Source organism: Tasmannia lanceolata, unplaced genomic scaffold (genome assembly GCF_043159265.1).
Source record: "Tasmannia lanceolata isolate RefF3 unplaced genomic scaffold, GAP_Taslan_0.1 ptg000015l, whole genome shotgun sequence".
NCBI lineage: Eukaryota > Viridiplantae > Streptophyta > Magnoliopsida > Canellales > Winteraceae > Tasmannia > Tasmannia lanceolata.
The window spans coordinates 45759253-45773505 of record NW_027518692.1 but is presented as its reverse complement, the minus strand read 5'-3'; the positions used below and the strand labels follow the sequence as shown (position 1 = coordinate 45773505).

Here is a 14253-nt window from a genome sequence, read left to right as displayed (position 1 = left end):
ACACGACTCTTTTGAACATGCAAAATTCAAAAGTCGTTGTCAGATATAAATTAAAGGCCCGTTTGGATACCTCATGCATTTGTATTTTGATTTGGATTTGAGTTTTGGATACAAAACACATCAATCATCTTCATGATCATGTTTTAAGAGAGAGAGAGAGGTGTCTCGCTGCTACCGGAGCAATGTTGAGGAGCAGCAATGGTGAAGAAAGTTGCCACAAATATTGATTTCCAAATAATGTCTCGCAGAACAAATTTGAAAATCAGAATTTTTTAAACTTGTTGTAGCCGATTTGGAAATCTAAGGATCTGATCTAGTTGAAAATATAAACTAAATCCAAATCTAAATCTTGTTGGTATCCAAACGTGGCCTAAGAGTTTGGGGATTCTGCCAAAGAAATTAGAATTCTACTCATTTTCCCGTGAGATCATTCTTAAATGGGTGGAATTTCAAGTTATATGGGAGGACTCATTCCTCGAAAAATATAAGAATGAGAAAATATAGTAAAATGGAAAAAACGGAAAAAAAATTTCCAAAAAATAAACAAGAAAATAAAAATCCAAAATACCATTATCTCCAAGAAATGCCGATAACTTATAAAATAACAAAACTACCCTTATCTCTTGAAAATGACCAATTAATCCCACATCTCGTAAAAAAAAAACCAAAATACCCCTATCGTACAAAATGACCAAAATACCCATATTTCCTACGAAATGGTCATATTGTCCCTATTTCATAAAATAACAGACACCTGTATTTAATAAAATAAACAAAACGTACCAAAATAGCCCTATTTCATGAAAATGACCAAATACACCACTTTACGAAAATGACCAACATGCACCTCTCCTAAGAAAACTGCCAAAATGCCGCCACCTCATGAAATAGAGGTATTCTGGTCATTTTCTATGAGATAATTTTTCTTGACAAGTTGCTCTGGCGATTTTTATAAAATACGGGCCTTTGATTATTTTCAATGAGATATTGATATTGATAAAAAAAGGTAATGATGACCTTATTCATTTTCCGTAAGATATAGGTATTTTGGACATTTTCTATGTGCGTTTCTTGAACGGGGTCCTAACTCCCAAGAAGCAAGTGAGCGAGCCCCTTCACAGAAAAAGAACTGCGGCTTAAGCCGAGTAAATTTGAGCCGATACGTATGTCAAAACTACGTATTATACCGTTAGTATACCGAAAATAAAGCGGGGAAGAAATTATTATTATTTTTGAAATACAGGGTATATAAATGCAAGCATTTCCGTAGTTTGTTGAGATTTTTCTCCCTCACCGTCTCCTCCAGTCTCCGTTCATCAATGTAGTTGCAGAAATTTTCTCAGAATCACTTTGCCCTAAAATTCTCACATATTTTTTCTCATTGTTAGGTGAGATTCTTAAATCCCTCATTGATCCGATGAATTTTAGCTTCCAAACGAGAAATTTTATCTAGCGCCATGGCTTAAATAAGCAAATCATTATTACTTTTTCTGTTAATATTTCTAGATTCGGTGAAAAAACGCTCGGGATTGAGAATGCCGAGTGCTTTTTTTTCTTTCCAGATTGTGTAAAGCAGTTGTAGAGATTCCAGTCTTTCTGGATCTCTTTTTTCTTTTGTTTGATTCTTATTCTGTACTGAAAGCTTGATTCCATTTCTGTGTTTGTTGAATCTACGGTCCAGATTCATCGATACAAACTTTATTCGAATGTATGGCGGAGATTCGCAATTTTGATGAGGTAATACTTGCAACATCTTGTTCTGCACCTGATTTTCATTAGCTTATCTTGTGTCCAATGAGTTTGGAAAATTTTTTTTAGGGTTTGTTGGTAGTCTACTTAATTTCAGGGTTTGTTAGTAGTCTAATTAATTTGCACTAATTTTACTTAAGTACCACATCTAGCTTAGTTGCTTAATCAGGCACAATTCCCTAATCTATCACACACAATCCAACGGTCTGATCTTTATGGATCTAACATAGTCTGACACTTTAAGGGATGAAACGTGGGAAACTATGTAGTTCTTGATGTTTATGGTAAGGTTTAAGCGGTCATGAATGGTGGATAACAGAAACAAGAATTTGAGTTTTAAGCTTGATTCTATGTTTGGTTTGCTATTTAATAGTAAGTTAATATGTATCTGTATTTTTCACACTCTAGATTTTATCAGCATTTCTTTGTTTTTTCATTTTTCGATTTTGGCTATAGTGTTTTTTTATGCACCCCTTTCGAAAATGCTTTTGCTAAACAGGGATGCCAAGGTTTTCTGGCCATAATATTCCTTATTATGGCCAGGAAACAGGAGATTCTTAGAACTATAGAAACAAATATTCCTTTTTATTGCTATTTCATTTTTAGCATGGCATTTTTCAATGCAAACTTATGAAAAGGCTTGAAAATCACATGCAGCTCTTAACTTCTTAATTAGTCGTGTAAAATGTAAGTTAGTGCTTGCATGCAGTTTTATGTGTCATCGTCTGTTACATTACTGCATCACAGTTTAAAATGAGTTTCCAAGTGAAATAATGGAAAAAAATGCATTACCAACCGAATTCATTATATACAATTTTGGAAAAACAATTTTGGAAACTTAACCACATGGAAGGCTGAATAATTAAATAAAAAAGTTGTAGGTTATTAGCTTACCGATGGAAAACTAGGTAGTACCACTTGAAATAAATTAAAGTGACTGTGATATGTGCATGAAGCTATTAACTTACCGATGGAAAACTAGGTTTTACCATTTGAAATAAATTAAAGTAACTGTGATATGTGCATGAAGTAAAGCTTTAGAAAAATGACTATTAAATTTAACCCAAAGAAGGTTCCATGATCAAAATAATGAAGATAGTAAATAGAGCATATCATTATGGGTTGAATTTGTTACCAAGGCTCCAGCTGTTTGCAGACTCCCAAAATAAAGGGAAAGAAATTCTTGTGCATGAAAAAAATAGAGGGAATAATATGGGAATCTTAATAGTTTATATAAATGTTGTGATTTATATTTATATAAGAAGCCCAGTATCAGAACTAATAGATCCCAGAAATAGGAAAAATAAAATCTGGATTTCGACACATCCGACACGGTTACTTTGCCCTTGTAAAAGAATCTGTGCAGCATAGCTTGGTATATTTGTATAAATCATCATGATGATTTTGTAGATTAGGATTTCCTTTTGTTGGGTTCTCAACACTTCTTATTTACTCATGTAAGAAGTTGACTCATGGGTTTTTAGTAAGTTGTAAAAGGTTCTTATTACCATTTTCACTAAAGTGCTAGATATGTAATCTGTGTTTGATCAAATCATTGCAAAACAACTCCAACAACGCTGACCTACCTGAAAAAAGAAGGAAATTCTAATGTAGGTTGTATGACAGAAGCACTATCTTTCATTTAGTCTCTCGGAAAATTCAAGTAAAACTATTTCCCACAGAAAAACAGAAGAAACAATATTTTACAATTAATTTTTCCTAATCTAGGTTGCATGATGGAAGCACTGTTGTGGATTTAGTCTTTCATAGAAGTTCCTATCAAACCATCATCCACACGAAACACAGAAGAAAATGGAAAGCAGAATCTTTGCATTGAAAACAAAAAGAGGATTAATGGCTCAGCCCTCCCACTTGACACATCTTTTATTTTATTTTGTGTGTGCTTATTATTTTATCCCCTGGTCATGCATGATTAGGTAGACGTCTTCCCGGGGATATTTTGTTCCCATTTCACATGATTTTGCCCAAAATTCTTTGGAGTTAATGAAAATGGCATAAGAGACCAAGTGCTTGCACTCAGACGAATTGGGGGTGCTCTTAGCTCAATAGTTGAGCGGGACCTGAAAATCTTGTTTGGGGGTTTGCTGTTTTTTCTTTTGACGGAAATCTTGTAGAACTAGAATTGCTAAAAACTCTAGATTTTAAAAACTCTATTGCCATGTTATGAAAATATTGCTTTGAAGGTATAATTTGACCTGAGTCTTGATACAGACTATCCTGGTTTACTATATTTCTTATAGTATATTTCTCAATTGAGTATTTAAACAATGGTTGTTAAATGGACATGATCATTGCGGTGAACTCTGCTGATTTTTTATTGATGCAGTTGGTGCTGTTCGGTCTGATATACGTCCTTCATCATGAGCTCTTTCAATCTGATTTTGTTCTCTATTATTTTCTATAAAATGGACATGTTTTCTAATGGTTGAGTACTTCCATCACATCTGACAATATTTCCACAGGATCCTCAAGGCACTCCAGAAATACAACCCTCATCACAAGTGTGTCATGAATCACACGGTGACCAACAAAACAACCCTGCAACTGAGGTTCCTGTTGCAGACTCGGGTTCAATATCCATTTCAAGCAATGATGGAAGGAAGGTCTCTCGTGAAGATATTGAACTTGTAAGACACTACATATTTTCAGTAACCTGTTATCAATTATGGAAAGAGATCTTAATTGAATCCTTCTTTTTCCTAACCAAAGTTTTGACATCTTTAGTTTAATGACTGTTGTAGGTCCAGAATCTGATAGAACGGTGTCTACAATTGTATATGAATAGAGGAGAGGTGGTAAAAACCCTCTTGAGTCGAGCAAGGATAGAGCCTGGATTTACGAGTCTGGGTAGGTCAAGGAAACACTTCCATGGCATGGAGACTTTTATTTTAACCTTCCCCAACCTATTTAATTCTTTTACGAATGCCTTCTTGTGTTCTCCTTATCACAAACTCAAAACAGATGAGTGCACATTGACATCCACAAACACATTGACAAGTGGAAATTCACCCACTAAAACATGTTTTATCCATTTGTTGATTTTGAATGCTAATATTTTAGTCTGATACTCTTGTTTTTTCGTTAATTCAGTATGGCAGAAACTGGAAGAAGAAAATGGTGATTTTTTCAGGGCTTACTACATAAGGTTAAAGCTGAAAAAACAGATCATCTTGTTCAATCACTTGCTTGGGCATCAATACCATCTGATGAAGTACCATGTAGCACCAAAAGTTCCATTGGCTCCCATACAGAATGGCATTCATTCTATGCCTGGTAACTTCTCTAACACCATTCGAATTTCACCATATTTCGTTTAGGAAAAAGCACGTCTGATATTTCAAGAGATGAGCCGCGCACTTCAACTTTACAAAATTGCTAGTATATTCCTACAACCATGAAAATTAAATTACTAAATCACTAGTGGTTTTAATTCAAGGTGGGAAATTGGGAATGGAAATCAGAAACTTCAAATGCATTATTGATTTTTTTTATTTTTTATTTTTGTTAAAAACTGCCTTAACAAAAAATGAGGGAATATATTGTTACTTCAAGAAAGCAAGCTGCAAAATATATTTGTTTTGTCAGTTCGCAACTGATTTGATCTTCTTAGAGGGGATCAGCCTCTTGACCCACTTCGAGGAAAGGTTCGTTCCTCCTTTATGTGCAAAAACACAATATGGGGATAAATTTCTTCATTTCTCAAGAAAGGCTACGTAGAAATTATTTGTAGAAAATCCCTAATCTAGATAATCCTTATCTTTAAGACTCTACACATCCCAAACAACTACAAAGCAAATCCTACTACCTAATAAATCCAAACTAATTTATTCCAGCCCAAGTGGGACCCATAGAGGTGTGTAACACACTTGTGTAGGGATTGTTTCTCACCATTATCAAGGATGTTCACACTTTTGGGTTGGGGTCCTCTTTGATTATGATTGATCAAGCTACTGTTGCGCAGGAAACCAGAAGTGTTGTGATAGATGTATTGCATTCTGCAGGAAGTGATCTCTGGGATTTATTGAAATGTTACCCGAAATAGTGGTGCACAGGGCGGGGTCCCCTGCTGGAGGTTGCAATGGAGCAGCGTCCCCAGAGCCCCTAACTGCTAGGTTTACCATGTATTGGGGGTCTTCTCAGAAAAAATCTTCTGGGTATTTTGTTCTCTCTGTGTGCATGCACGTAGGGGGCCCTGCCCCATGGTGAGGGAGAAAAAAGTTTGTAACCCTAATCTAATCTCAGAGATAGTGGAAATCTTTTCATCTCGTCTGTGGGTTGCCAAACCACATAAATCATGATGTGTCTTGTGTTTATGCTTCTTTTTTTTTCTGCCTTCATGGCTTGATTAGGTTATTCATGTTCAGCAGAACAATAGGAAGCTTGTTTTATAACATCATGATAGAGGCACAGATATCATGTTCAGTGTCAGTTTTTAGTTTCTTTAGCATTATTAACATGCTTTTTTTTTTAATCAATTTATTATCATTCTTATTCAATGTCAGCCTGTTTGCAGTGCAGTTAATAATCTACCTATGGGGTACCCAGTTGTGCAGCAGCCTCCAATCCCAGCCAGAGGTCAGCCTCATCTTGATTCCATGGGTGGTTGTGGACTGTCCAGCTGTCATTTAGTAAATGGAGTGCCTGCACCAGGCAATTTCCATCCCATTCGGATCAATTCTGGGAACGAGTAAGAAGTTTTGTTTTATGTTTTCTTTTATCCCTTTCCCTCTTTTTTTTGGGTATGTGAGATATGGTTAAGTGAGCAGAAAACCAAACTCTCTGGTTCCTGACCTAGGACTGATTTTCTAACTCAAAGGCCTTGGAACTACACTAAATGTACATAGATTGTTATTTGTTCAAAAAGAATTTAGTTAATAACATGAGGAATTCTAAACTGAAGGGTGCCCTTGCAAAAATCAGCCGCAAGGGTGCCCCAGTGGATCCATGTCACCAAAGAGTATTTATTGTTCCTCTACTTCTACATTTTTCAGTGCAATTATAAATGCACTTTAGTGGCACGGATTTAATGGGGCGCCCCTGTTGGTTTTTGCCAGTGCGCCCTTCAGTTTAGCACTCCTCTAATAGCAAATATATAACGAAGCTAAACGAGTAATATATCCTAAATGTTGAAAAATGAAAATAGATTCCTTTAACTGACCAAGCTTAACTGCAGCTTCGTTTCAAAGGAAAACTGCACCACTCTTAGCTCTTAAAATTCAGCTGTTTGAGTCTTTGGAAAGATGTTGCTCTTTTTACAATAAAATTTAGTGGCATATTTTGTAATTTTATCATCAATTTTTACAACTTTATGAGGTAGTTTTAGTTCAGACTTTCATCAATATTGAAAATAGGACATAGCTTTCAGGTGCACAACTCAAGGATTTATGATATAATTTCCATGTGAAATAGATATAGTAACCCCTTCACGAGTATAGTAAATGAGGCTTTCAACTTTTCAATTGACCATTACACCTACTAGGACCTGTTTTCAAATGCTGCAAAGCTACTTATCATAAATAGATTTAGACTATTGAATTGTTTTGTCTAGTTTAATTTTCAGTACAAACTAATCCACTTTTCCTTTCCTCGCCCATTTTGTGTGCTTGCTAACGATAGCTTCAAATGGTCCTTGTTGAAGTACGATGATGAACAGTGGGGCAGCTGATGTGGCACCTGTTATGCCTCCATGCAGTGCCATTTCATCCATATCGGACATGGCCGTGAGTCCTGCATCAGTGGCCTCCAGTGGCCATTTTCCCTTTACTTCATCAGATATCTCTGGCATGGGCATCGACACATCAGCACTTGACACATTTACATCTGACGTGGCTAGTACTGGGGGTTTGCATCTGGGGCCAGATGATGGAGCTGAAACCACAAGGGACTCCCTTAGGTCACTTGCTCAGATCCCTTGGAATTTCAGCATCTTGGATCTTACAGCTGAATTGACAAACCTAGGAGGTAAGCTTGCAGTGTCTTCATTTTTATGCTCAAGTCTTGTAGTTTCTCAATGCATCATTGACCTTGAAATTTGTTGAAATGCCATCTAAAATGACCAGAAAACCTTCGACATTTTCCCCAAAAAATGTACAAAGAACGTGCCCTATGAAATCAGGATCCTTCAAAATGGGTGGAGTACCCTACTCAACAGGACGATAAGAATGAGTGTGGGACATGTGTCTGATAAATCTGATCTGTATCCTCGTTTTTGGTATCCTGAGTCATTTGGGCAGCATTGATGCATGATGATCATTTTCTCATGGGTGTATCTATCCTTCGTTTTTTTTTTTTCAGATTTTTACTCCTTTATTGCATGTACTGGTTGATGTTTTTAGTATAGAATAACATTGTAATATATTCAGTTTCAAAAAAAATCATAAAAGAATTGTATATTATAATAAGTATATTATAATTAATTTTTTGGATTTTTTGTGAGTCATGCCAAAATGTCATTGAATTTTATCTCCCAGTAATATATCAGTTTGACTTCGATGGGCTGCAGCAGAAGTTTCACCCTCTTTTTTTTCGGACAGTAGACACTTGGTTTACCTTAAACTAAGTTGCATCAAGTCAAGTGATAGTATTTATAGAGTTTTTGAGGGATCAAAAGGTTGCTTTGCAAATCATTCTCATGAGGTTTGAGCTTTAGCATGATGAAAGCCTAGATCTTCCGCAATTTTGTGGTAAATTTCCTAATCTATTGCTATTTTGGGATTTTTCAGATCTTGGAAGCCTGGGAGACTATACTGGCTCGCCGTTCTTGCCGTCTGATTCAGACATGTTGCTTGATTCCCCGGAAAATGATGATATAGGTAATCGGAATCATATTTTTTCCTATATTCCCTTAATAGCAGTTAAACTGAAGTTAAGACATGGTTAAATCTAGTGCATAATCTTCAAAGAATTTAGCTATTACCATACAATGCTTAAATAAGCCATACCCAGTATTACAAACTTCAAACCATGGGTAGTGGAAGCTCCCTAATTGATTCAGAAGCTTGCTTTGGAAGCTAAATTATTCTTGCTTCCCAAATTAAGCAGAAGTGCTTTTCGAGCATGCTTCCTCTTAATTAAGAGTATGCTTCTTTTTCATGTGATTTATTTTTCCCAAAAGAATGTTTCCTCTTTTTGGCAATGCCAAAGAAGTGCATTTAAAACTTGAATTTGGTGCTCTCCTTTCGAAGACACCCCAAAACTTAAAATACTCATTTAAATTTCAAATAAAACTTGTTAAGTTGTTTTGAAAAAAAAACTAAATATTAAATCTAAATGAATAAAACTTATAGGATGTAAAACTATAAATCCCGAGAACTCATAAGTCTATTCAGCTCTTTTGTCCTATTTAACTACTTGGAACCCTATTTACATTAACCCTTCTTCCCTGACCTGCTATAACCCTATTTCTATATATGCTTATCATTTGTATCGAATGAGGCTTTCTGGATGTTTCGTGTCCACTTCCCATGAAGCTTTCCACACATTTGCTCTTTATCTTCGCCATCGCTTCATTGTTGCTTTCCTCCATTTTGTCCTTTTTAAACCTCTTGCTTCATGTAGCACTTTCCTCATTGTTTCCCACTAAGGAAACTATAATTTCGGTTTCGGTCCCAACCAAGATCTCAGATTTCGGATGAAATTTAAAACCATGGTTACAACCAATGGAAATAAACTTGTATCTATTAAAACAGGGGATAAACTTGTATATCGTAAAACATAGGAGGCACCATGTTATTTCTAGTAATCAACAGTCTGATTATAACTGTATCTGCTAATACTTGTACTTAATATTTGGTTTCCATTAAAACCAACAGTTTTGTATACTCTCTTTGAAATCTTTAGTTTTTAACTTACTCGTGAAACTACCAAAATGATTATAACAACCTTAATAGCTGTGCAAGCTGAATTAAGCTGAAATTACTGTTGAATCTCCCAGAATAATCATCCAAAGGAAGACCTTTCTGATGAGTGATGACAATAGTGCCCACTAAAGTAGTAAACTGCATCTGTCATATTAGCAGCCAGCCAAATCAGGAGCTTCTAGGGCCTCATTTTATACGTGGCAATCTTTACCCCCCGAAGTTCACTTGTAATCATTTTTTGACAATAAAATGGGTACCTTTTTTCAAAAAACTATTAGCAGCCATCAAACTTCCCTCTTGATGACTGATATGATGAAAATAACCAAACTTTTTAATTTACTGTTTATTTCAACATGAAATGGATGTAAAACAAATTATACACTCAATTTTTAAGTGGAAAAATGGAAGTAATTTTACTTTGAAAGAAATGGAGCGTAGGAACACTGATTGCAGTAAAAAATGTCGAACAACATTACATTTATATCCGTGTTTTACTCATGGATTTAAATTTCGGTTTTGGTTTCGCCCTTGGCCGAAATCTGGTAATAAAAAAAGTATTATTTTATTAATTCCAAAATTTTGGTCAGAATAATAATATTTTTTTTAAAATTCAATTTTTCAAAATTAATTTCGGCCGAAATTTGGTATTTCGTGAAATTTCAGTTTCGGTCCAACTGAAATTTCGGACGAAATTTAAAACCATGGTTTTACTCAGTTTCGAAACATATATTGTTGTTACCTTCATACCAAAGTGTTTTAGTGAGTTTCGAAGCGTATATTGTTGTTCTCTTTTAGCTCTTAGCTATGTTTGATTGCCCATAAATTATAAGCAATCTCATTGGCGTTCTTCACCATGGGATAGCAATGGTTTATTAGATAGAATTGCTATCCTCTGTTCACCGTGGACCTTTTTCTTGGATAAAATATTAAGAGAGCAAAATTGGTGAACAGCAGGCGAGATAATTTCAAGATAAACTTATGCAAGCAGGATAACCGATGCGAGGATTGGCTCATCCAAGGATTTCTATCCCCGTTAAGATGGAATAAATGGTGTTTCTAGATGCAATCTGATCAGCTTGGAGGTTCAAAAAAGCTCTCAAGTTTCATTGTCTGTTGGATATTAATATCTTCTTTTTTTTTTCCAATTACAGTTGATGAGTTCTTTGCTGATTCCATCCCTGGCCCCTGCTCACAATCAGATGAAGAGAAATAATAGAGTACTAAAGGTGAGTCTTTTTCTTCCCTGAAGTCCTTTTGATATGAAGTATCTCAGAAAACACAATCCCTTAAGTTACAGATTAGATCTCAGCTAGAGACAATTCACACAACTGTTATTTGTTTCAATATTGTCTCTACTTTCAACAGATCAGAGGGTAGTTGATAGGAAAAAAATTCAAAGTTTAAGGTTGTGTAGAGGTAGTGGATGCTTATAAATTAGTAGTATGGTCGTTATCTGATGATCAGCTCTATATATTTCACCTTTTGTTTCTTAGTATACTGAGAGATTATATATGGTTTGTGCTGTGAGGTTCAGTATTTTTCAGAAAGTACTGTGGGGCCCACTTCTTAGGATGATCCAAACCGATCATTTGATGGGCCATAATGTGAATTGGCTGTAGCCCATAGATCATCTCCATAGGATGATCTTAACAGTTCTATCTGTAACGGGATTGTGCATTATACAGATTTTATATGATGTGTGCGTGTGGAATCTAGTATATTTCAGAAAGTACTGTGGGGCCCACTTCTTAGGATAGTTCAAACCGTTCAGTTAATGGAATCGAAAGGCTAGGATCATCCTATGGAGATGATTTATGGGGGTACAACCTATTAACGTTGTGGTCATCCGATGATCGGTTTGGATCCCCCCCAAAATTGGTCCTTATTTTAATATTATGTAAGCAATTAAATTCGCACCCCCTGGAGTACGCATACGCACTCCTTATTACGTGATCTTACGTCAAAAAGCGTTAAAGTTAAGCACTGTTCACGTCAAATCATGGTATAAGGGGTGCGTTTGCGTACCGTAGGGGGTGCGAATTTACTGGTACCAAAGACTTGGCCCTTAAAAATATTTAGCCATGAAGCACATATAAGTGCTTAGGCATAAATCACATTTTTTTTTGGGGAGTGATAAATGGACTCCCATATATCTTAATTCGACTCCTCATGTGTCGTTCTCTCTCCTCTGGGTTAGAGAGAGAGAGAGAGAAAGAGGAGAGAGAGACACATGGGGAGTCGATTTAAGACATTTTGGAGTCGATTTATCACTCCCCTTTTTTTTACATGAATACTGTCCGTGCATACTGTGTATTGTTGTCATACAGAAATCGATACATATTCCTCATAAGAATGAGATGGTGAAAACTCTAAATTTCCTTCAAACAGAAATTTTTAAAAATATTGGCACTTAAAGGGGCCGTTTGGATACGGCGATTTTAGAATCCAGGTTTTTTGTTTGAAAAGAGTGTAAACGAGGGTTCATGATAAAGCTGTTGTATGCTGTGTCCTGACAGCGTTTCTTGGATTTTAAGTGAGAAATTCAAGTTTTAAAAATCTCTCCTGAGATTTTTAAAACCTAGAAATTAGGGAGGATCTACTAGTCTGCTACTCTCTTGCTGCTACTCTCTTGCTGACGAAAAGAAGGGGCTGTTTGGATACTCAAATAAAAAGATCCGGGATTTCTTCAAAATTGTAGCTAAGAGACGAGAAGAAGCAAACCGGCTGTCGTTTTTTACTCATTTTTTTACTTCTCGCCCTTTTTTTCTATCAGCAAGAGAGTAGCTGATCCTCTCATATTTCCAAGTTTAAGAAATCTCAGTTGTGGGAGAGGTTTTTAAAACCTGAATTTCTTACTTAAAATCCAAGAAACGCTGCCAGACAGCATGCAACAACTGGATCATGAACCCTCTTTTACACTGTTTTCATACTAAAAACTTAGATTCTAAAATCCGCGTATCCAAACGAGGGTTCATGATCCAGTTGCTCCATGCTGTCTGGCAGCGTTTATTGGATTTTAAGTAAGAAATTCAGGTTTTAAAAATCTCTCGTGCAACCTGAGATTTCTAAAACCTGAAAATATGGGAGGGTTTGGGAGCTTTTTGGAAAGGGATTTGCTAGCGCCCGTCGCGAAAGGCATTTTGCAGTTGCACTGTTGCATGTGAGAGCAGCCACCTCATGAATAAAGACAAAATCTGTTGAAAAGTGAGCATGTGGCTGCTCTCACATGCAACAGTCCATCCATGAAATGCCTTCTGCGATGATGTACGCCAGCAAATCCCTTTTGAAAGCTCTTTAAATACTAAAAGACAAGATGGTTTGTGAAAATATCAAAATGTGGTTGTGCCGGTATCATTGCCCTTGGTTAATTTTGGTTCTTTTTATCCTCCCTCTCTAAGTTGGGAACAGTGTGAATAGGTAGGGTACAGAGTAGTATAGTATACAATCACAAACAAAGGTGGTCACTCTTATAATCAATGGTAAAAGGGCAACAAATATGATGAGGTGACCCAGCCGCGTCCGATGACTTGATCATTGATCAAGCCCGTGAAAAAACCACTTTTATTTTAGATCTTTGATCAAGCCCACTTCCTAGGACGATCCAAATCACAAGATTGAGGTATTCATGTAGTCAACAGACTTTACATTTAAAAAGAGGAGATTTTATATGGTGTGAGCACACATGAAGTCCATTATTTTTTTAAAAAGTGCAGTTGGGCCCGTGATCTCAAGTATCACGTTACAACTTTATCTTTGTGCATATATAAATTGAAGATGGTTCCTTCAACCATATTTGCTTTGATACATAAGATAATGAAATAAATAAACCGTTTTGACTTCCCCTTCCGGGTGAGGATAGACCAGGTTTCCATATGGGATTTGCTCATTTCGCGACTCACTTTTGCAGGGAGAACAGACACCTCAGATGCACTAAATGAATGAGACAAAATCTGCTCAACGGAGCCTGAGGCTGTTTTCTCCTGCAAAAGTGAGCCGTCCCTTCCAAAATTGCCTAGCAAATCCTATAATATATTTAGGTTACTGATATTAGCACTACTAGGTTTTAATAATTGTACAAACTCGGCTTGGCTTTTCTTTTTAATTGGCTTTTGAGAGCTTCTTGGGAACTGTAATAACCTTTGACAGTTGACAAGCTGAGCTTTTGCAATTTTTAAAATATTGTAGTGCCAACCATGGTGTTAAATTTCGACCGAAATCCAAAACCGAAATTTTCCGAATTTTCATTTTTCACCATTTACCAAATTTCAGATTTCGGTCCAAAATTTCATTTAAATGCCATTATTTATTTTAAAAAAAAAGTGTTACAAAATTTCGGACCAAAATTTTAAACCATGGTGCCAACATCAGTAGCCTACACTCTTAATATACAGACAAAATAAGGGGTTCAACCTGGGTCGGGCTCTAGTTCAACCCGATTTTGGCCTGGGTTGGGTTGGGTTAGGGTTCCCAACCCGATTTAATTTTGGATTGGTCTAGGGTTGGCCTCAACCCCTAGAAAAAGCAAACATATAATGGGTATCTATCTCATAAGTCATAACAGCAAACACAATAAAAATAAAGTGGGGTGGGGACACCCTACGTCATCAAAAAAATAAAAATAAAA

At 36.1% G+C, this 14253-nt stretch overlaps 1 protein-coding gene across 1 annotated transcript; it reads left to right on the top strand.

Moving 5' to 3' along the window:
* Window positions 1-1281: 1281 nt before the first annotated feature.
* LOC143847576 (uncharacterized) lies at window positions 1282-11124 on the top strand. Its single transcript, XM_077356495.1, has 9 exons — window positions 1282-1388; window positions 1682-1737; window positions 4233-4397; window positions 4512-4617; window positions 4861-5043; window positions 6289-6457; window positions 7409-7731; window positions 8493-8582; window positions 10781-11124. Exons 2-9 carry the CDS (start codon window positions 1711-1713, stop codon window positions 10840-10842), a joined length of 1125 nt encoding a protein of 374 aa, XP_077212610.1. The 5' UTR covers window positions 1282-1388; window positions 1682-1710; the 3' UTR covers window positions 10843-11124.
* The last annotated feature ends 3129 nt before the right edge of the window (window positions 11125-14253 follow it).

What these genes read in the sequence shown, in the direction of transcription:
- LOC143847576 (XM_077356495.1), top strand. Translation starts at nt 1,711, where the DNA reads ATGGCGGAGATTCGCAATTTTGATGAG. An exon ending in GCCTGGATTTACGAGTCTGG is followed by an intron (nt 4,618 to 4,860) that starts GTAGGTCAAGGA and finishes TCGTTAATTCAG; the next exon opens with TATGGCAGAAACTGGAAGAA. An exon ending in CCCGGAAAATGATGATATAG is followed by an intron (nt 8,583 to 10,780) that starts GTAATCGGAATC and finishes TTCCAATTACAG; the next exon opens with TTGATGAGTTCTTTGCTGAT.